Source organism: Tetrahymena thermophila (assembly GCF_000189635.1).
Source record: "Tetrahymena thermophila SB210 genomic scaffold scf_8253887, whole genome shotgun sequence".
Classification (NCBI taxonomy): Eukaryota; Ciliophora; class Oligohymenophorea; order Hymenostomatida; family Tetrahymenidae; genus Tetrahymena; species Tetrahymena thermophila.
This window is the reverse complement of record NW_002475959.1, coordinates 158413-182682: the sequence shown is the minus strand read 5'-3', so window position 1 is coordinate 182682 and position 24270 is coordinate 158413. Positions and strand designations below refer to the sequence as shown.

The following is a 24270-nucleotide window of genomic DNA, read 5'->3' as shown; positions in this document are numbered from 1 at the left end:
TCAAAGAAGGTAATTATTTAATTAATTATAAATTTAGTTTTCTCTGATATCTATAAATGAATTTTTTAATTTTTAATATTATTTATTCCAATTAAAAATTTCTAGAAGTATTTGTAAAATAATGTTGATTTTTCAGTTAGAAATCAATTTTTTTTAATAAATCAAAAATCTTTATCGAATTAATTGTAATAACTGATGAAAAAATTGAGAAAAGTATTAAGAAAAAATACAAAAAGGTCAAATGTATTAAATTAAGAATACATAAGATTATATTAAATTATATTCTAGTTTTTTATATTTTTATTAAGAACATAAACTTATTTTCACTGTTAATTATAATATTTAATTCTAAAAACTAAGATTTTAAATAAATGTGTTGTATGTAAGTATAAAAAGTATTCTAATCAAATAAGTATAAATAAATTTTAATTTACACATAAATAAATTCATTTAATAATATTTTTATAATAATTTCAAGTTTCCATTTGTTGATAATTTTATGCAGATTTTCAAATTTTATTTTTGTTTTAATTTGTATTTACTAAATGACTTTAATGCTTTGCAGATTTTAAAATTAATTTTTTTTAAATTTTAATTAAAATAATTAATCGACTTTATATTTTTTGCCATTTAAAATAAATTTAAATTGTGGGATAAATAAGTATTTTTTATTGTATTGTTTTAATTTAATTTTTTAAATTTTGAGCTAAAAAATAATAGCAAAAAGAAAAATTTGTAATGAATAATAGATTATTTATTTATAATTCAATAAATACACAATATATTTTTATTTATATTAAAATACAGATAGGATAACTTAAATTAAGAAACTTCTCTAAGATTTTTATTATTAGCTTTTAGTGTATTTATCTATTTATTGAATAAATAATTTATTATTTCAAATGCTTTATTTATATTGTCAGTGAACATAGATTTTAAGAATAATTAAGTCATTAATTTTAACTAATTTTAGAAATTTCAATATAATAATAATTTTAAAAATATCTTTATGCTTATATGCTTAACTTTTATCTTTATCTCTACACTAAATTATATTTTTAACTTAAAAATTTTGATTTCTCACTTTCCAACATTGGCAATGGGGAGATCCTCACCATATTCAGGAGTAGTAGTTTAGATGACATCGATATCTTCGAAGCCAGCTTCTTACCACTTGAGTTTGAATTAAGGAACGAGATCCTTGAAGGACAATTATTGAGAGAATCTGGCGCCTTTGTTCATACATCCGTAGATAGCTTTATAGAAATCAACAGTGAACAATGAAGAGGCAACACCACCTTCAAGCCAGACATCAGTGCAATCTATAATTATACCATCTACTAAATTGTTTTCCTCTGCGAGCTTTTTAGCATATTCAGCTCCGTCTTGGTAAACTACGTTGAGTCTTCCACTTTCAATATTTTTGTTAATATTTTCAGACATCTTGAAGTACTTTCTAACGTTTTCAACAACACGTTCATCAATTTCGCAGACAGTAATTTTCTTTACGTTAGGGAAACTTTCAAGCAAGTAGTTGGCAATCAACATGTCACCACCACCAATGATAAGAATATGTTCGTAGGTTTTTTCGCCCTTGACAACTTCACGAGACATATCGATTGTATAGTTATCATCTAATTCATCGCTGATTTGAACTTATCCGTCGAGTAATAAAACTCTGCCCATGTATTTAGTATCATAAACTCTCAATTCTTGGAAGGGAGTCTTTTCTCTGTGAACTAACTTAACGTGATTAAGAATTTCGCACTTAGCTTGGTTTTCATTACAGTAAAGTCTAGAGTGAACACCTCTGGGAATAGTAACTGTGGAAGTACAGTTTTCCCATCCCATAGCATCACAAAGGCATTCTTCAACATGTCTTACTGTGTTCCAAGTATCGACACCACTGTGGTAAAAGTCGATAGCACAAGCCTTACTTTCAGGCCATGAGTGAATAGTTAAATGTCCAGAACGCAACATGTAAATGGCAGTCAAACCTTGAGGAACAAATTCCTTCTTTTGAATGTCTTCAACAGTAATATCAACTTTGGACAAGGTATCCTTGAAGAGCTTATCAATAACAGCAAAACTGTTTAAATCAACTTTTTCAACGCCTTAAAAATCTAAAATTAAGTGCTTTCCCATTTTGTTAACTCTAACTTCGTCAGCCATCTTTTAATTAATAACTTTATTCTACCTTTTAATTGCTTTTTTTGCTTGTTTGCTTTTAGCTTTAGATTTTTACTTTTTGTAAATTGAATTTTAGTTAAATTAATGTTATTTTTACGCTAAATTCACAAATTTGAGGATATTTAAATTGGCACTAAATGAAAAACTATCTTTATAAGTTCTATTACTATTTTTAACTTACCTATTCTTTTCTTTTACAATTCTTAATTAAGAGCTAAAGAATATGTATTTTTACAAGACTTTCCTTCCATTTGCAAGCCACTTTCCCAAATCAAAGATATCTTTAATTAGGGAGTATAAATTAGATAGAACTAAATTTTTTGCTTTTAATTGCATTTTAAATCTATAAATTTTGCATCAATAGCAATGTATTATTAGATTTATTTAAATAAAATATAAATTTAAAAACAAATGCTGATAACTTATTTGTAAGTTCCTATTTATTTGCTGAATAGAATGTTGTTTTAGTTCAATTCCATAAAAGATATTTTCATAAAATTCTGGTAGTTTTTATTTTATAATTTGTATTGCATTTATTAATAGGATAAGTAAATTTAAATGCTTACATGTCATAAGTAAGCTCTATATAAGGGAATGTTTATAAAAGATTTTAAGATAATTTAATTTGGATTTAGAAAAATCTAATTTTAATAAAATATTAAACATACACAAACAATCATAGAGCTTTTAGATCAAAATAAATATTAATAATTAATTATTGGAGTGTAAATACTGAAACTAAATTATCTATTTGACATTTATGTCCCTTTTGAAAGAAAAAATAATATATTGTTAATTTTTTCTTTTTTAATAATAAAATTATTTATTGATAAAATCAAAGAATTTAAAATATTTTTTCTATTAATAAATTTTTTCAGTTGTATTTGAATAAATAACATATAATTAAATTTAAAATAAATAAATTGAATTATTATTTATTAAATTAAATCTTTTATCTTTAAAATTTAAAACTATATTTTAGAAATTCTACTGGAAGAAATAAACACACACAAGTTAAAAATTTATTTTTCATCCTTTCTTATGGAAAATAAAATACTTAACTAGCATTTATTTTTATTATTTAAAATTTATTTAGCACCATTAATTATTATTTTAGATAATAGAAGCTTAATAATATTTATTTAAAGAAGAAAGATAAACTAATTTACTGATATCAGTTCTTAGTTATTTGTAAACTTATTTTAGATACTATAAATTTTATAATATCAAATAATTTTATTCTTTCTCTATTTACAGTAGGCTTAACTCGGCTTTTAAATGTAACAACTATTATTAAATAAAAATTAAAAATCATAACATTAAGTGCAAAAGTCTTAGTTATTTTAGCATTGCTTACATTATTTAGAGCATCTATAGCACATATAATTTATGCAATAAGTCCCATCTTATTAGTTATCATAGCATTAATTTTCAAAAAAATATTTATTTTATTTACAACTTAAGCAATTATTAGCAGAAGTATCACAAGTCTTACAATTAGTTTGACAGTCATAACATATATTAGGATTATTTTAACAATAAACTCCTTCCGTAGAAGGTAAAATACAACTCTTATTATATAAATATTAACCTTCAGGGCAAATCAACTTTACCAAATCAAATACTTGTGAATTTAAATAAGAAACTGTCTGAAAAGTAATATTATTAGCTTTTACTATTTCAGAACTGAATTAATATTATCCGGTTAATATTGGATTCTGAGGATCTTTTAGTTTAAAGAAAATTGAATAAGTTTTAAAACTATTTTTAAGATTCATACTATTAATACCATAAAACCCTGTGCTTGGTTTTTATAGCTTAGTTGATACTAATGTAGTACCAGACATTATATTATCAAAGTTAGTTATTTAATAATCATATAATGGAGAGTCTTTAAAATTATTAATATCACAATAAAAAACTATAAGATTATAATCTATTGAATTCACTCCTTAAAAATTAGCAGCTTAAATTTATATATTGTGATTATCAACTTTTTTAGAATTAAAATCAAATTGCAATTAAGCATATTGTTCACTTTAGAAAGAAGTAAAAAAGGCAGCATATTAGTATATGTTTTGCTCAAAAGTGTGTAAAAAAGTTGGATTACTTTTAGTTATTGTATTTTTAATTGTTTTTACACAAGGATAGTCTACAGCAAGTATACCAATCATTAGATCCAGAATAGATGAATTATCTACAGATTATACCTCAATTGTAACTGAATTTTAACTTATTGCTTTTAAATTTAGTTAATACTATTATGTAGACGAAGAACCAAAATTAAAGCTTTAAACATTCATGATTACATATGGATTAGTGCTAAAAGGTTTATTAAAACTAAAAGTATTAGTCTCTTTATTGTTATTATCGATAGTATTTTTTATCGCATTAACATACATAATCTAAGCTCTGTCTGATTAAATGTATTATAGCTAACCATTGATTCTACAAAATAAAACTATGAGCAAATAGAGTACTTAATTGAAGCTATAAAAATTCATTTAAAATTATTTGTTGAGATTAGTTTTAAAGAAATATTTTTTTTACTTTATTTAATTGTTTTAGATTGTTTTTCAAATTTAATTAATTACTAATAAATTCATTCACTCACTTATTTCTTAATAAAAAATAAGAATTAATAGATTAAATTTATTTCCAAAGAGAATTTTTTTAATCAATTGAAATATTGTAATTCTATACCACATATATATTTATGATATTTTATTATAAAAAAGCATCAAAGTAAAAATTAAATAAATCTTTTTAATTTAAATAGATATTAATTATATTTTTAATAAATACTAAATAAACATTTTTCATAAAAAATAATCTAGATATATAATAATGGGTGCTTGAATTTGATATAAAAAATAAAATAAATTGTAAGATATGCTATAAAATTAAAAAAAATTAATTTTTAGTACTATAAAATAAAAATTAATCCTAGTTTATAGTACTAATTAATAGTTATATATAATAACTTGGTTATACATAAATAAGTACCTAAAACAAGAATTAGTACATTTTTATAAGTATTAAGAGTTTAATAAATTTGTCATACCAAAAAATAAAAAATAAAGTTAAAATTAATTTAATAAATAATTAAATTGAGGAAGTCATTAACCTTTTTTTAGTATGATTATTTTATGAATTACTTTTTTTTAAGTAAAAACTGAAATCAGTGTATTATATAATATAAAGTGTTATAAATTTCAAAAAATCCTCTAAATTTTTAATTAAATATTTTTAAGAGAATATCTAACATTTATTCTTTTTATTTAAAAATGAATTTTATTTTTTATAGCACCATTAATCATTATTATATATAATAAAAGCAAAATAATATTAATTTAAAGAAGAAATATAACTAATTTACTATATCAGTTATTTCTATGCTTATTTTAGATAATTTAAAAATTATAATATCAAATCTTTCTCTATTTACAATAGGCTTAACTCGGCTTTTAAACATAACAACTGTTATTATATAAAAATTAAAAATCTTTGCATTAAGTGCAAAAGTCTTAGTTATTTTAGCATTTTTTACATTGTTTAGAGCAACTGTAGCACAGATAATTTATGCAATAAGTCCCATCTTATTAAATATCATAGCATTAATTTTCAAAAAAATACTTATTTTATTTACAACTTAAGCAATTATTAGCAGAAGTACACGTCTTACAATTAGTTTGACAGTCATAACAAATATTAGGATTGTTTTAACAATAAACTCCTTCCGTAGAAGGTGAAATACAACTCTTATTATATAAATATTAACCTTCAGGACAAACCAACTTAATCAAATCAAATACTTGTGAATTTAGATAAGTAACTGACTGAGAAGTCATATTATTAGCTTTTACTATTTCAGAACTGAATTAATATGATCCGTTTAATATTGGATTTGCAGGATCTTTTGGTTTAAAGAAAATTGAATATGTTTTAATAATATTACTAAGATTCATACTATTAATACCATAAAACCCTATACTTGGTGTTTATAGCTTAGTTGGTACTAATGTAGTATTAGATATTTTATTATTAAAGTTAGTTATTTAATAATCATATAATGGAAAGTCATTAAAATTATTAATATCACAATAGAAAACTATAAGATTATAATCTATTGAATTCACTCCTGAAAAATTTGTAGCTTAAATTTATATATTATGATTATCAACTTATGTAGAATTAAAATCAAATTGCAATTAAGAAGATAATTCACCTTAGAAAGAAGTAAAAAAGGCAGCATATTACTATATGCTTTGCACAACAGTGTGTACAAAAGTTGGATTACTTTAAGTTATTGTATTATTAAATGTTTATACGCAAGGATAATCTACAGCAAGTATACCAATCATTAAATCAAGAATGACTGAATTATTTACAGATTATACCTTAATTGTAACTGAATTTAAATTTATCGCTTATAAAGTTAATTAATATTATTATGTAGACCAAGAACCAAAATTAAAGCTTTATACATTTATGATAACATATGGATTAGTGCTAAAAGGTTTAGCAAAACTAAAAGTATTAGTCTCTGAATTATTATTACTAATAGTATTTTTTATCGCATTAACATAAATAATCTAAGCTCTGTCTGATTAAATGTATTACAGCTAAGCTTTGATTCTACAAAATAAAATTATGAGCAAATAGAGCAGTTAATTGAAGCTTTAAAAATTCATTTAAAAATATTTGTTGAGATTAGTTTTAAAGGAATATTTTTTTACTACTATTGTTTTAGATAGCTATTTTAACTTAATTAATTATTAATATTCTCACTAACTCACTTTTTTCTAAAGGATACATAATAATTTAATAGATTCAATTTATTTCCAAATAGAATTTTTTTAGTTAATTAAAATGTTGTGATTGCATACCACATATATATGGCATTTTATTACAAAAAAGCATGAAAGAAAAAAATTAAATAAATCTTTTGAATAAATATTAAATATAATTTTTAATAAATACTTAATAACATTTTTTCATATAAATTAATCTCAATATATAATAATGGATGCTTGAATTTGGTTAAAAAAAGAAAATAAATTGTAAAATATATTGTTAAGTTTAAAAAAATTTATTTAAATTACTATAAACAAGAATTAATACTAATTTATAGTACTAATAGTAATATATAATAACTTGATCATACCTAAATAAATACTATAAAACAAGAATTAGTTCAAATTTAAAAGTATTAATAGTTTAATAAATTAATCATACCCAAAATAAAATTAAAATTAATTTATTAAATAATTAAAATGAGTAAGTAAGTAATTAATCTATTTTTAGTATGATTATTTTTTGAATTAAAACTGAAATAAATTTATTATATAAAGTATTTTAAACTTTAAAAAAATCCTCTAAATAGATTAATTTTTAATTAAATATTTTTAAGTGAAAATTTAATTATTTTCTGTTGGTTTCTTATTTTATTTAAAATAGGAAGTCAGATTTTTGAGGGAAGGGGGGAAAACTTTAGGATAAAAATAGTATACTGTTGTTAATTTTTACTAGAATATTAAGAATAAAATACTCTTTTTTGATAATTCTTTGAATAAAAGTTGTTTATTTATTGTTTAATATTTTTTTTTTAAAACTAATAACAGGATTTTCCAAATAAAAAACCTGGTCAAAGGACCAATATTCTCTACATCTTAAACTTAATATCTTTACTATACACGTTATACCAAATATGATAAATCGACACTACGTATTTTAAATCTTTAACTGACACCATACCCCTATTATCTTTATTCGAAACCTTAAAAAATGTGTAGGTTACTAATATATTAGGTGCTTGATATATTAATAATGATAGGTGTGAAGTTGAGAAATTATTATTTAAATTTAATAATAACTAAATTATTTATGATTAGCTTAATTATAAAGTTTTTTTTTATTTTATTTTTGTAATTTTGCAAAATTTTTAATTTATTAATTGTCTAGATTTCTTCAAATTAAATATTAATTAGTATAGTCTATCCAAAATTATTAAGGCATTTAACTCTATATAGTAATATATTTTATATTAGATATGTGAACTGTTTATAAATATTTGTAAGCAATAATTCAACTTATGATATTATAAAATTAAAAAATACTATATTCTACTATTCAAATATTTTTATAATATTCATCCTGTTTTAAGAATTTGTTTACTTTCAATAGAAAATTGATTTAAAGACAACTAATCTTTTTGATTTAAGATACTTGCTCTTTATTTTCAATAGTTCTGGTTTATTGATTTCATTTTTACTTTTAATATAAATTACCATAATTTTATAATCAAAATTAACTAGAATAAAATGTTTAATTTAAAAATGATATTATAAATCAATAAATAAGAAAACAAACAAAATTTATTATGAAAAATAAATAAATAAAAAAACTAATAAATAAATTTAAAAAATTTATTGTTTTAAATTAAATTTTTATAAAAAATATTGTAATCCAAAATAAATAAAATGCTTTTACTTAAGCCAAAGTGTCAATTACGAAAGATTAGTGCACTTTCCTAAAGCTAAACCTAATTCTGAGGCACCTTCGTCACCAATATAATTGTAACTTTTTAAATATTGAAAAAAAAGTGAAAAATGAATTAATTATTAATTAAGTAGTAAAAAATGAAGGAGAAATATAAACTATTAAGAAAGGAAAAGTTAAAAACTAAAAAATAAGTTAATTTAACTAAATATTTTTTATAAAATCAGAATAAAAAAAATCAATTTAATAAAAAATAAATAGTAAAAAATATCACAATCCATAACAAATAAACTATTTTTACTAAAGTAAAAGCATCAAATACTAGAGATTAGTGCATTATGCTAAAGCAGAACCTAAATCTGATATATCCTCATCACCAATTTAATTGTTACTTTTATTATATTAAAGAAATAATATAATTAATATTTTAATTAGAAGGAAAAAATAAAGAAAAAATATGAAATAATAATAAATTAATAAATTAATAATTAAAATAAAAGCTTAAAATGATAAAATAAATGAGTTAAATTAACAAAGAGACAGAAAAAAAGCTCAAGCAAAATTAAAAATAAAATAAATCAAATAAAAGCCTAACATATAAAAAACTAAACTAGCTTTATTGTTTTAAATTCGTTAATTTATATTAAATTATCATAATCCATAACAAATAAGCAAACTCTCCTTACCTAAGATCAAGAAATAAATATGAGAGATTAGTCCATTTTGCTAAAGCAAAACCTTAGCCTGATTATACTTGATTACCAATTTAATTATGACTTTTTAGATATTGAATAAAAAATATATAATTAATTTGTTATTCAGAAGAAAGAATGAAGGGATATATGAAATAATAAGAAAAAAATAAACTAATAATGAAATAAAAATTCAGAAATGAAAAAATAAATGAGTCAAATTAACAAACAAACAAAAAAAAAAACAAAAGTAGGATAAAAATAAATCTGAATCATATAAAACCTAATAAATAAATAAATAAATAAATAATTAAATAAATATATTTTTAGAGTTTTATTCTTTTAAATACATTTTTATGTTAAAAAATCTCACAATAAACAAATAAACTTCTTTTTACCTAAGATTAAGTTCCAATTTTGAGAGATTAGTGATATTTGCTAAAGTAGAACATAAGGCTGATACTCCAGTAGTGCAAATTTAGTTGTTACTTTTTTTAAATATAGAATTAAATTATATAATAAATTGTTTATCAGAGGGAACAATTAGAAATAATTGGAAACAAATAAATTAATTAACAATTAAAGTAAAATTTAAAAATGGAAAAATGAATTAAATAAAAAACAAGCAGAACAAAAAAGTAAAATAAATCAATTAAAAATCTTCTAAATAGATTATAAGAGTTTTTTTTTTTAAACAAACTCATTTTAATTGTAAAAAATATTACAATTTTAACAAATAAACTGTTTTTACCTCAGATAAAGTGTTAAATTTGAGAGATTAGTACAGTTTGCTAAATTAATGCCTAAACCTTATACTCCTTTATCACTAATGTTATTGTAACTTTTTATATATTGAAGAAAAAATAATTAATTAGTTAGTTTAAAGGAAAAAATGAATTTAAAAAAAAAGTAAATTAATTAATAACTAAATCAAAAAATTAAAAATAAAAATGAGTTAAAGTAGAAAAATAAATAAATAGAATAAAAGAAAAATAAATCAAATAAAAATTTTATTAATAAATTAGAAGTGTTTTAATGTTTTAAATTTATTTTTATATAAAAACACAATCTAAAACAAATAAACTATTATACCATAGATCAAGTGTCAAATTTGAAAAATGTGTGGACTTTCCTAAAGCAGAACATAATTCTGATACACCTTCATCATTAATTTAATTATTTCTTTTTAAATATTAATTTTAGTTAGAAGGATAAAATAAGAAAAAATATTAGGCAAAAACAAATGAATAATGTTTTATAATGAAAGTAAAAGTTGAATGTTAAAAAAGAGTTAAATTAAAAAAATAAGAATAAAAAAGAAAAATATCTCAAATAAATAGCTAATAAACAAATAAATTAAAAGAGATTTTGTTTTAAATAGAGTTATGTATTAAAAAAATATCGTAATCAAAATAAATAAAGAACTTTTACGAGATATTAAGGGTCAAATTTGAGAGATTAGTACAATTTGCTAAAGCAGAATCTAAGTGTGATATACCAATAGCACCAATTTAATTTTGACTTTTTAAATATTGAAGAAAAAATATTTTATTAATTAGTTAGTTAGAAGAAAAAAATAAAGAAAAAATATGAAATAATAAGAAATGCACCAATTAATAACTAAAGAATAACGAGCTAAATTAAAAAAGAAAGAAAGAAAAAGTACAATCATATTAAAAAAAGAAAAATAAATCAAATAATAATATATAAATAAATTAAAAGAACATTATTATTTTAATTTATGCCACAATCTATAATAAAAAAACTATTTTTACTTAAGATCAAGTTTTAATTTTGAGATATTAGTACATTTTGCTAGAGCAGTACCTAAGCCAAATTCTCCTTTCTCACCAATTTAATTGTGACTTTTTAAATATTAAATAAATATTATATAATTAATTAGTAAATTAAAATGAAAAAATGAAGAAATTTTATGAAATAATAAGAAATAAACACATTAATAATAAAATAAAAAGCTGAAAATAAAAAATGATACAATTAATAAAGAAGAAATACATAAATAGTTTAATAAAAAAATATATCCAGTAAAGGTCTAATAAATAAATAATAAATTGAAAGAATTTTATTTTTTTAATTAAAAATGATCACTCGATAACAAATTAATGATTTTACTTAAATATAAGGGTCAAATTTGAGATTTTAGTGCAACTTGCTAAAGCTTAACCTAAGTTAGAGACACCTTCATCATCAATTTAATTGTAGCTTTTTAAATATTAAAGAAATAATATATAATAAATAAGTAGTTAGTTAGTTAGTTAGACTAAAAAATTTGAAATTATGATACCGTATTCCCTCACATAAAAGATCGGAGCCGAATGTCTGAGGGTGTTATTTTTTTCATAAAATTTCATTCTCGGATTCGGCTAATCTACCTAAATCCGAGACCCGACATTGTGAGGAAATACAGTATATGAAAGAAGTAATTATGAAAGCAAAAGTTGAAATATAAAAATTAGTTAAATTAAAAAAGTAAGAAAAAATAGAAAAAGTATAATTAATCAAATAAAATTACAATAAATAATTTAAAAGAGTATTATAGTTTTAATTTTGTTTTTATATAAAAATTTATCACTATTCATAACAAAAAAAACTGATTTACCTAAGGTCTAGATTCAAATATGATATATTAGTGCAGTTTACTAAAGCAGAACCTAGGAGTGATGCAAATTCTACACCAATTTTATTATTACTTTTTAAATATAGAAAAGATTTTTAATTAATTATTTAGAATGAAAAATGATAAAAAATATAAGAAACTAACAAATAAATAAATTAATTAATTAAGTAAAAATAAAAACAAAAACAAAAAATGCAAATAAAAAAATAAGTTAAATAAACAAAGACAGCAAAAAAAAAAAGAAAATTAAAAAGAAATCAAATAATAAACTAAAAAACATCATAATCTATAAAAAGTAAACTGCTTTTACTTAAGATAAAGCGTCAAATTAGAGAGATTAGTGCACTTTGCTAAATTAAAAGCGCTTGATGCATCTTCATCACTTATTTAATTATTACTTTTTAAATATCGAAGAAAAATATATAATAAATTAGTTAGTTAGAAGATGAAATAGAAAGAAAATATGAAATAATCAGAAATAAATTAATTTAGAATGAAAGAAAAAGTTGAGAATAAAAGAATTAGTTAAATTAGTAAAGAAAGAAAAAATACATAAACAGAATAAAAATAAAAATATATCAGATAAAAAGCTAACAATAAATTAAAAGAACTTTATTGCTATAAATTCATTTTTCTATTAAAAAATATCACAATAAAAAATAAATAAACTATATTTACGTTAGAAACAAAACCAAATTTGAGAGATTAGTACAACTTGTTAAAGCAGAACATAAGCCTGATAATCCTTATGCAGTAATTTAATTTCCACTATTTAAATATACAAAAAAAATATATAATTAATTAATTATTAGAAAGAAGAATATATTAGAATAACCAAAATAAAAGTTAAATTTACAAATAAAGAAAAAAAAAACATATTAACAAAATAAAAAATATCAAATAAAAAGCTAATAAATAAATAAATTAAAAAATATCATAATCTAAAACAAAAAAGTTTATTTACATAAGATCAAGTGTCAAATTTGAGAGATTAATACAATTTGCTAAACCAGAACCTAAGCCTGATGCTCCTGCATCTGCAATTTAATTGTTACTTTTTAAACAATAAAGAAAAAAAATTAAGGTGAAATGTAAAATAATAAAAAGTGAAATATTAATAATGTTAGAAAAAGTTTAAAATTAAAATATAAGTTAAATAAATAAAGAAAGAATAAAAGAAAAGAAAAAAATAAATCAAATAAAAAGCTAAAAAATAAATTAATTAAAAGAATTCAATTACTTTAAATTTATTTTTATATTAAAAAATATCACAATAAAAAAATAAATAAACTGTTTTTACCTGAGATAAAGTTTCAAATCTTAGAGATTAATACATTTTCCTAAACCAGAACATAAGCCTGATGATCCTATTTCACCAATTTCATTAGCACTTTTTAAATATTTATAAAAAACAAATAAATAATTAATCAATAGGTTAGTTAGTTAGTTATTATGTGAAAAATATTGAAAAATGACGAAAAAATAAGAAATGAATAAATTGATAATGAATGTAAAAGAGTTTTATTGTTTGTTTCAAAAAATTTATTTTTAAATTAAAAAATCAAAAAACAAAATAAATAAACTGTTTTTACTTAAGGGTAAGTACCAAAATTTTGAGATTATAGCACTTTTCTAAAGCAGAACCTAGAACTGATGCTCCTTAACAACTAATTAAATTGTAACTTTTTAAATATTGAAGAAAAAATGTTTATTAATTAGTTAGTTATATATAAATTGTTAATAAAACTAAAATTTGAAAATGAAAAAATGAGTAGAATTAAAAGAAAAAATACTGAAGCAAAACAAATAATAAAAAACTAATTAATAAATTTAAATAATTCATTTTTATATTAAAAAATATCACAATGTAAAATAATTAAACTGCTTTTACCTAAGATTAAGTATCAAATCTTCTAGATTAGTGCACTTTTCTAAGGTAGAACCTATATCTAATACAGTTTTATCATTAATTAAACTTCGTCTTATAAATATTAAAAAAAAGTTTTTAATTAATTAGCTAGTTAGTTAGTTAAAAGGAAATTAACAAAAATAATATGAAATAATAGCAAATAATAAATTAAAACAAAATAAAATTTCAAAGCGAAAAATAAGATGAAATAATTAAAACAATATTTGTAAAATAAAAATAAATTAATCAAGATGAAAATTTCTATTAGAAAATACTATAAATAAGTTGAAAATTAAATATGAAAAAAAAATATTAATAAAATAAAAAAATTAATTATACTATAGGACAATATGGAGAGTCTTATGAGATGAAAGCGAAGAGTATATACACTTTTTATTATTAATAAAATAAATTTAAATTTATTAATCGAAAAATAAATATTACATTTAATAGATCATAAAATTATTATTTATTTTGTATCATTTATTTTTTATTTATATTTTTCTTCAAAAATAGTGATTAATAATTATGGAAATTTAATTTATTAAATATATTTTTAAAAAACTAAATTAGTTTTAATTCATATTAATTTGTATAAAAAAATAAATTATTAGATGTGTATCAAATATATTTTTATATATCATGCTTATAGTAAGAGAATTAGAGTTAAAAAACTTTTTAATCTTGAATAGGTTATACTAATGAAATTACAATAAAAAAAATATAAAATATGACATGATTTTTTTTGTTATTTGAAGTGACATTAAATATATAAAATTAGATATCATATTATATACATTTTAAATAAAAGATCGTTTTTTTATTGTTTCATATGAAAAAATGAGTAAATTATCATAATTTAATAGCAATTGAGGAAATTATTCTTTGATCTACTTCTGTTAAGTTTTAACCTTGCTAACACCTACTTATAAATTTTTAGATGTACATTTCTTATATTTATTCTGACTACAAAATCGAATATTATTTTTCGAAGTAATTTAGCATGATTTTCTGAACTATTTATAAAAATACAATTAAAATAATAATAAGAAAAGTCATAAATTACCTTTAAAATTAATATTTTAGTTTTTACTCTTCAAATCTAAATTGAAAAAGTAATCTGTCAGACTTACAAATTAGATTGCAGCTAATTAATCTGAAGTTAATAGCATAGAAATTGCTTTTTTTAAGAAGATTATGTCTTTGTAAAATTCATAAATATTAAAATTCTTATTTGTTTCTTACTAAATTATTTCCATTTATACTTTATTGATTACTCTTGATTTTAAGTGATCTTTAGATTTGAAACACCTTTTGTTAAAAATAGTTTAATAAAAAATTTTTGATTTTATAAATTAGTGATTACTTTTTAAGAAAAAAATTTTGCAATTTTTTCTTCATTTAGATGCTATTTATAGCCTTAAGTCTTTATTTAATTTCTTCACTAAAAGTATACTATTATGTATTATTAGATATGTTGTATTATTCTTTTTATGTCTGGATAATATTTTTCTTTGGGATAAATTTTTTTTTTTAAATTGAATCATCATTTTTTTTAAAAATCTATATTTTGCTTTCATTTGGCTAAAATATTAATGATCCTATTTGCTTAGAGTTATTTTTATTAATGCTGAATTATTTTTTATCTAATTTTTCATGATTACACACATTATTTTAAGCTTCCTAACTTGTTTAGGTAATATGTAGCTTGCTTTTATTCATTTATTCCATCATATCATCTATAAAATCAATCTTTTTCTAAAAGCTATTTTCTTATTCTTAATTTTATTTTTTTTTTAAGTATTAATTTTAAAAGTTAGGCACAAAAATACTGTTATGATTTTTCCATTCATTAATATCTCCTGTAATGTCTTCTTAAAGGTTTGAATTTTGAATCAATGATGGATTAACTTATTTTATTAAGCTATTATATTCAAGAATTTTTGAACATTTATCTTAAAATAAATTTCTCATAATAAGCATCAAAAAATCTTCTTAAATTTATTTTTATGAGTAAAATCTACCAATAACTCTACATAGCATGATTATCGAAGTAAAGCTATTAACAAGTGCTAAGATTTCTGTTATTGAAGTATACTATATTTAAAAATGTTACACTATTTAATCCATACCCAATGAAATCTGTGCGTATGGTCCTAGCCCTGATTTCAATGACTGCTATCTGTCAAATCCCCAATTTTACATATTATACTAAATAGGGGATTAATATATTTATTGATTTTATATTAATAAGCCATCTTTAACTATGGTTTCTTATTTTTATGTGTTTACGTTACTTAATGTAAACTAATTTGACAAAGTATAACTCTGTAAAGTCCTAAAATTTGTTTAAATCCTCTTAGAAGTTGTATTAAATTATTCTGTTTTTAGTTATAAAAATAAACTAGATTCTACGCCATTTATTACTTCATCTATTTCGTTTTATTATGCACAATTATCTGGAATTGTAGTTTTAATACTATCTAAATCTAGGCAACCATATACGTTTATGTATATATTAGAAAGGATATTATTCATGTTATCAACAACCAGAGTGTAGTTGCTTAACTATGAAAAATCAAGGCAATTTAAACCTTATTAATAGGGATTTATGCATTTGACAATATCAAGGTTAATTTATATTGATATATCATTTTTGGTATCCTCATAAAAAAAATAAGGATAATAAACTAAATATGTTTTATTTTATTATAATTAGAACTAATCAATTGATAAAGTTGTGTTATATAGAAAAGTAAATCCAATTAGATCCTAACTCAAAGATACCTCAGTCCTACTACTAGTAACAAAACTTTACCATCTGAATTTTGGGTCAATTTAGTTATTTAGGTATAAATCAATTAAATAAATGAAATAAGAAAGCACACATAATACAGTAATCAAAGAAAATATTAAGCCTTGAATCGTACCCTTCTTATATTGTTTAGATCCCATTCTAAATTAAAATTCAGAAGAAAATAAATCAAATTGCAACAAATTCATAACAAAATTAAGTGAATGGAAATACTATTTTTTTTTAAACTTCTACTTTTAATTTGATTATAATTTTTAATTTTATTATCAAAATTGAAGTTGATTATTAATTATTATAATCAAATATTGTAAAATGAAAACTACTTTTTTGATTTTGATAATTCATAATTTAAAGAAATTTATGAAAAATGAAAGTTTTTTTGTTAATCTAATTTTTCAGATTTTAAAATATTAAAATTTTTTAATTTAATGATTAATTTATTTTAGTTTTAATGACTAAGTTCTTTACTATAATTAAAGATTATTTTTTACCATTTTAAACATAATTTTTTTATTATTACAAAAATAAATTTATTTTGCTAAAATTATTTAAAAATGTATCAGATATTTGTTTTTAAATTTAATAATTAATATTCAAAGATATTTTTAAAAAAAAATTAATTATTTATTAATTATTAATACAAATATATACAGCTTAATAAATATAAATTGTTAAAATAATATGAAATTTCTTAATAAATTATAATAAAAATACTCAAAAACAATAAAAAAATTATTACAATTTAAGTTTAAATTAATTCTAAATAAATATTTTTTTTAAAAAGAGGATTTATTTATTTAAAAAATATAAATTATTTTATAATTTAAAGAAAAAATATTATTTTGTTTAAAAATATATTAAGAAATAAATTAATTTAATTTAAAAGGAGCATATAGTGAGAAAATTAAAAATAAAAACAATTAAAGAAGAGAATACAATACTTATAAAATTAGAAGAACAATAATATCATCATAAAATATGAATTTAATTAATAAATTTTAGTTAAAACTATAATTATTGTGTAAGGTATAGGCTAGATTATATAAAATAGTAAATTAGTTATTTTGCTGGTTTTATTGTAAGTTTTTTATTTTATTACTTTAGATTATTTTATAGGTTTAGGTACATTTTATCACTTATCTTATTGTTATTATTGCTATTCATTTTAAATTTATTGCATAACAAATTTATATTATGCAGCTTATTATTTTATTTCTTCATTACTATTAATGTCACTGCCTGCATATTTTCCTTATATCCAGACTCCTTCCCTTTCTTATCCATCACTAAACTAAATGACTCCATATCCATGCTATTTTCCATTTTTCCAGTTTCCTCTGTATATTTTTCCATCTGGCCAAGTAAAAATGCCAAATCCTTCTTTTTTATCATCAACATATTAACCTTCATATTATCTACCATCAGGCCACTTGAATAATCCTCTTCCTTCCATTTTATTATGAAGCCATTATCCCAAATATTCTCTTCCATCTTTCCATTTATAAACTCCAGTACCTTCTATTTCATTATTTGCAAATTCTCCTTAATAGTAGCTACTATCAGACCTAAATATATTGAATAAAACATATTTATTAAAAATATTTGTTAAATTTAGTTAAATTACCATCTGAATATGCCTTTTCCTTGTTTTTTTCCTAATTAATATTCACCTTCATATTAAGTTCCATCTGGCCATATTTCTATTCCTTATCCATGTTATCTATCTTCAAACCACTCTCCTTCATACTTTGCTCCATCACTATGATAGTAAACTCCTTTACCATGAGCTCTGTCATTTTACCAATCTCCAAAATAAAGATCACCATCACTATGAATTAATCTTCCTTTACCCCATGCAGTATCATTTTTCCAATATCCCTTTAATTAGAATATATAAATCAATTAAACAAAGAAACAATCAAATCTTGAAATAATAATATTTATCTTTCTTTAATAAAGGAAATTCCTTTGATTTTAATAAAATAATTGAATATAATTAAATTAATTTACCTCATAAAAGCTTCCGTCTTTCCATATTTGTTTTCCACGTCCGTGTCTCAAATTGTTTAAAAGCTCTCCATAATAAACAGCTTCATTTTCAAATAGTAAAGGACCTTCTAAAAGAGACTCATCGTATGATTCATCTGAATTGTATTCAAAATTGCCAATTGTGCTAAGTATTTATTAAACTGCTGGATGAATTTAATTAGGGTTTGTAGCTATTCTAGTAAACCTTGGCTTTTAATTAATAGCTAAATTCTTTTAAGAACCAACTAAAGACTAATCTTTTGTAGTCAAGCTTTCATTTGCTTTATTAGTATGCTCAACATTACCATTTCCGTAAGCCATCTTACTAGCAGAAGTATGATGAGTCTTTGAAAGGGATAAATGTAATTTTTAAGAGGTCTTTAAGTCAGCGTTAGCTACGGTAGCTGCAGACTAATTTTCAATTTAAACATTTTCCTTATTGTCAAAGTCAGCAACCACTAAAGATTTTTAGTTTGACTTTATCTAAATGGGTCTTCTATTTGCTGATAAATTATTTCTATGAGACATTTAGCCATTTTCAGTCAAAATGTTTCCTGAAACAAAAGCTTCATTAGTTTGCTCCATTTATCCATCGCAGCCACAAGGGTTATTAGCACAATTTCCCATATTTCAAGTAGTAAAACTAAAATTTTTTATTTTTTAGAATGATTTAAAGAAAATTAATTATTTGATTTGTTAATTTTTTAATTATTAAAATATCAATGTATTTGAAAGGTGATTAACTTGAAATTTAAAAACCAAACATATATTGCTAATTATTTTAATTGATTGATTGATCAAAGTGAGTGTTTGAATTTCAAAGAACATGCAATTTTTGAATTTTATATTTTAAATAGTATTTACTTACCTACCTGCCTTCCGTTTAATTCATTTAGTGAATAATTTAATTATTTCAATATTTTTCATTAAATTTATTAACTACTCTATTTAATTCCTTTGATATTTGTTTTAATATTCAAAACTAACCCTTTTAATACCATTTATTAATAGTATCCATTTATTTGTTTAAAAAATTTAAAGCCTCTGATAATCATCAAATTTGATATATCTAAACTAAAATTATAAAATTATTTAAAACAAAATTTTATTTTTTTAAATTTAAAATTTAATAATTTCAATATTCTTTTGTTTAATAAAATAATATTATTTACATTCAAAATTATTTATTTTTAATTATATAAAAAATAAACATTATTTTTTATAATAAGTAAATATGTATTTAATGAATATTAATGCCATATTTTCAAATGAATTCATAATAAAAAATTAAATAATTGCATTTAAAAACATTTATTTTTCTTTTTAATACTATTTATATTATTTGAAAGGTTAAGACCAATTACGTTATGTTTTTACTTTTTCATTTGATTATTTTCTAAGTTTTAATAAGATATAAAATATATATCAAATACTTGATTTAAATTATTAACATTTGCTAGGAAAAGAACAAATTTATTAAAAAAAACATTTTATAAAAACTTATTGAAAATATAAAAATAACATTTTACCAAACTAAAATTTTAGAATTAGATAAGTTATGCATAGATACTAGTATTTAGCTGGCTCATTTGGAAATTAATCTTTAAAACTATTGAATTTGTAATATTTTATGATTTACCAGAATTTTTAATTTACAAAAGGATTCGATAACAAAAATAATACTACTCATAAAAAAAAACATAATAAGGAATAAAATAGATTATATTAATAAAAATAACTGTTGTGTAAAGTGAATGAGGTAAAAATGCATTTTTATATTAGCTCTATGCTTGATTATACCTTCTTTGACAAAAGGTAAACTTAAGTTGTTTTATTTTGCTTTTATTAATACTCGATTATGAGCAAATTACTAATTTATTTAAACTCAAGGATAAACAACTTTAATTGAAGATTAGTATTACACTGATTGTGTTCTATCTATGGACGCTAATTATAATAATTAGCTTTGGGTTAAAATCGATAAAACTACTTAATCTCCTGTTTCCTTTATGAATTGCATCAACATTTGCTAAAATAATCCTCCTGATGTTTTATATTTATTAGGTCTTTTTGATAAATCAACAAAAATCAAAAGAAAGATTGAGATTTTTTAAAAGCACTCATAGCTATAATTTAATATAAAATTAATGTAGATTGACAGATGGAATGTAGGAGAATAATTTAATATTTATGTTGATGGAAAAAATGCCGCAACATGGACTTTTACTTGTAAATTTATTTTAATTTATTACTCTGAAAACTAAATTAATACTTTTGAAAAATTTTTTTTCTTATTCATAATTATTTGCTTAGACTTAAACAAAATTATCTCAAATATATAAATATATGAAGTTAAAATAATAATTCCTATTCTAAATTTGTGAGAATTGAATACATATTTTAAATTACTTCAAGAAGCAGTGTTTAGATTATCCTTTTATTAAATTATTTTCTCTTTATTTTAATTGATGATAAAATAGTTTCAAATTAAAAAATGTTTTTACTTATTTTTTATCTTTCTATTAAATATAATTTTTAATCAATAAATAAATATTTAGAACCAAGCAATTAAGATTTTTGTGGGATGAAGGGAACTCTTCCAATTTAGTAAGATACTCAAGTAAATTTGAGTTTTTCTGTACCTCATATTACCAATATTGTAGAAGTTATCATAGATACAACAATGATCGGAAATGGTTAATGGGGTTTGCAAAGTTTTGTCATGAGCAGTTCGACTTGTGTAAGTGGGGATTGCTTAAATATGTAGGCTCTAACTTTCGATTTGTAGGCTTTTGATCGTTATGATTTACCAGACAATCAAAGATTTTAGGTTGTTTTGAGTTTTAATTAACCTTTTGTATTTTCATAAGGTACATTTGCTTCTAATACAAATTTTTCAATATGGGAAATAGACTCATCAGGTTATTCTACAAATGTATAGCAGCTTAATACTACCTCATATGTTATTTACTTGAACCTTTAAACTACTATACGAGAAAACTATTTTAATTTAACTTTTATCACTCCTTAATATGTAAGAGCTGTATCAACTTATGACACTATTGTTAATACATATAATGCATCTGTATTGCTTCCAACATACTTTTATTATTCACCTTCAACGATAAGTAGTAGTTAAAACATAGCTTTTGCAGTTTGGATTCTAGGAATAGTTCTAACAATAAGTCTAATACCTTTAATTTTGTACAAATAATTTGAGGTTGTGGCTTATACTTACTATGTGCATTAAATGATCTACTACTATTCATTCAGCTAGATTAGAATGCCATATAATATTGTCCAGTTTTTTGAGAGTTTCAAAGTATACAATTTTGACTTTTTACCTAACATATTTAAGCTAGCTATTGATTAAAATACTACATATGGATATGTTTATTAATTTAAAACAGACTCGCTGTTCCTTAAGAATGCTGGGTATTTGTACACCCTTTTCATAATTTTTTTGATTGTCTATTTCATAGTAAAATTATTTTCTATGGAAAAATTCATGAAAATAAAAAGAATACAAACAGTCATGAAAAGTATTCTTTAGAATGTTTTTGAATGGAACCTATTTCTTGAATATTCCTTGCTCTGCTTTATGCATTTACTTTTTGCTATCTTTTTACAGTTTTTTGATCTGCAGTTTGGTTATCCAGTCTGCTACTTCAGTTTTTTACTATGTTTAATATCAATTATATTGATTGTTATTTAGCTCATCTATTTAGTGAAGTTTATTTACAAAAACAAGTAAAAGATTTTAGAAGAAGATGCAAAAATTGAAACATAATTTGGTGTTCTATGGTAATCTCTAAAAAAAGATTCTTTCTATTTCTAGACATGCTTTAATATGCTTCTTATATTTAGAAGACTCATATTTATAGCTATAGCTACCTTCTTAAGCAGTTTTGTTTATGTTTAATATGAACTCTATAACATTTGCAACTGTTGCATCATGTTCTTAGTGGCTATATATAAACCATATGTTTAGCAAAGAAATAATTTTAAAGTTTTTATAAGTGAATTGCAATTAGTTATAATTCAGGCAATGATTTAAAATTTTGGAAAAGATGAAGGTAATGATGAAGATAGTAGAGTTAAATTGGGATGGTTTATGATATCTTAGATTCTTTTATTAATCACTATGCATTATGTTTTTGTTGGTTATGAAATAGCTCGTTATGCTAAATTTTGGTTCATAAAACAAATTAGTGATGCTGAAGAAGAATTTAAATAAAAAATAGAAAAGGCTGCAGAAGAACAAAAAAAACTATTAGGATAAGAAAATAATGAAAATAATTAAGAAAAAAATATAATTAATGGAATCAGCTTTGCTGTTGAAGATAATCTTAACCATCGAAGAAGACGTAAGAGTAGCAGAAGCAGTAATTTTATTGAAATACTAAGTAATAGCAATAAAAATATTGGAGAAAATGAAAAAGCAAACAAGAGTCAAAGCTAAATTAATGATATATAAACTATTAAGTCTGAATTCTAAGATAATTTATCAAGATAAAGGCAGAGGGAACCGAGTATAGTTGTCTTCTCTAAAATAGCGAATGAGGATCAGCATATTTAACCGATTCTAAAAAAACCAACTTTCTAAAAAAAAGTAACTCTAAATAATAACGAAGCTGTAAATTAGATCTAAGATTAAAGCCATGATAATAAAATTTCCTAACCAAACCTCAATGAATCAAAAGAAGAAGATGGAATATAGCAAAGAAATAAAATAAATCCTGGAAATACTGATGACAAACATATGAGACATAATAGGAGAAAAAGAAATAATACATATATATCATAGGTTTCAGTAAAATCAAGAAAATCAATCTAAGGATTTGAAGATATTAGTATGGTATAATTGCAGCCAGAAGTTTAAAATGAGAAAGAAGAATATGCTAACTTAAGAAGGTTTAAAGCCTAGTCAGTATAATAAATGTAATTGAGATACTCTGAATAAATCAGTGGTCAGCCTACTTCTCAAACAAATATTAATACACATAATAGAAAAAGACACAGAACAAATTCAAAAGTATTTTAAGAAGTTGGAGTTGAGTAGCAACACAGCTCAAGAACAATTGTAATTAATCCTAAAGAGGGTAAAGATTCTTCTATTGTAAAATAACCAGAGAAATTATCAAAAACTGAAAAAACAGAAGAATAGTTATCATCTTAAGAAAATGTTAAATAAAAGTTAAAAAAAAAAAAAACTAAGGGTGTTAGAGTGGACTCTAGCTAATTTTAAAATATATTCTCCTAATTAGATAGCGATAAATGAAATGTATTCATTAAATATTTATTTACTTTATTGTTATAAAATATTTATTTATGTAAGAGAATTCTAATTATTTTATTTTTTTTTTTAGAAAGTTTTTTTAATATTAATTTATTTATTTATTGAGAAGTAGTAATTGTCATTTTATTCAAAACTTTGTAACCCAATTAAACTAAGTATTTTCATTTTCTAAAAATCTTTTAATATTACTGACAGGAA

At 20.9% G+C, this 24270-nt stretch overlaps 6 protein-coding genes across 6 annotated transcripts; 1 reads left to right on the top strand and 5 right to left on the bottom strand. All coding sequences in view use genetic code 6, as the record gives it.

Annotated features, from left to right (window-relative positions):
- Positions 1 to 1080: 1080 nt before the first annotated feature.
- On the bottom strand, positions 1081 to 2172 carry TTHERM_00647220 (spermine/spermidine synthase; the record flags this gene model as incomplete). Its single annotated transcript, XM_001027431.3, has 1 exon — positions 1081 to 2172. One exon carries the CDS (start codon positions 2170 to 2172, stop codon positions 1081 to 1083), a length of 1092 nt encoding a protein of 363 aa, XP_001027431.1.
- Positions 2173 to 3416: 1244 nt separating this feature from the next.
- On the bottom strand, positions 3417 to 4493 carry TTHERM_00647210 (H-type lectin domain protein; the record flags this gene model as incomplete). The annotated part of the gene is made up of 1 exon (XM_001027430.2): positions 3417 to 4493. The coding sequence occupies one exon, from the start codon at positions 4491 to 4493 to the stop codon at positions 3417 to 3419; it is 1077 nt and encodes a 358-aa protein (XP_001027430.2).
- Positions 4494 to 8369: 3876 nt separating this feature from the next.
- Positions 8370 to 14413, bottom strand: TTHERM_000647209 (kinase domain protein; the record flags this gene model as incomplete). Its single annotated transcript, XM_012800929.1, has 19 exons — positions 8370 to 8463; positions 8683 to 8772; positions 8993 to 9082; positions 9378 to 9467; positions 9782 to 9871; positions 10135 to 10224; positions 10476 to 10565; positions 10815 to 10904; positions 11159 to 11248; positions 11517 to 11606; positions 12004 to 12093; positions 12332 to 12418; positions 12700 to 12789; positions 12986 to 13075; positions 13322 to 13411; positions 13614 to 13703; positions 13913 to 14002; positions 14270 to 14319; positions 14375 to 14413. 19 exons carry the CDS (start codon positions 14411 to 14413, stop codon positions 8370 to 8372), a joined length of 1620 nt encoding a protein of 539 aa, XP_012656383.1.
- A 369-nt stretch (positions 14414 to 14782) lies between these two features.
- On the bottom strand, positions 14783 to 16885 carry TTHERM_00647190 (AMP-binding enzyme family protein; the record flags this gene model as incomplete). Its single annotated transcript, XM_001027428.2, has 3 exons — positions 14783 to 14946; positions 14997 to 15241; positions 15297 to 16885. 3 exons carry the CDS (start codon positions 16883 to 16885, stop codon positions 14783 to 14785), a joined length of 1998 nt encoding a protein of 665 aa, XP_001027428.2.
- Positions 16886 to 17877: 992 nt separating this feature from the next.
- TTHERM_00647170 (MORN motif protein) lies at positions 17878 to 19400 on the bottom strand (the record flags this gene model as incomplete). The annotated part of the gene is made up of 3 exons (XM_001027426.1): positions 17878 to 18310; positions 18370 to 18623; positions 18756 to 19400. 3 exons carry the CDS (start codon positions 19398 to 19400, stop codon positions 17878 to 17880), a joined length of 1332 nt encoding a protein of 443 aa, XP_001027426.1.
- A 1127-nt stretch (positions 19401 to 20527) lies between these two features.
- On the top strand, positions 20528 to 24054 carry TTHERM_00647160 (transmembrane protein, putative; the record flags this gene model as incomplete). The annotated part of the gene is made up of 3 exons (XM_001027425.1): positions 20528 to 20588; positions 20664 to 21002; positions 21332 to 24054. 3 exons carry the CDS (start codon positions 20528 to 20530, stop codon positions 24052 to 24054), a joined length of 3123 nt encoding a protein of 1040 aa, XP_001027425.1.
- Between the last annotated feature and the right edge of the window lie 216 nt (positions 24055 to 24270).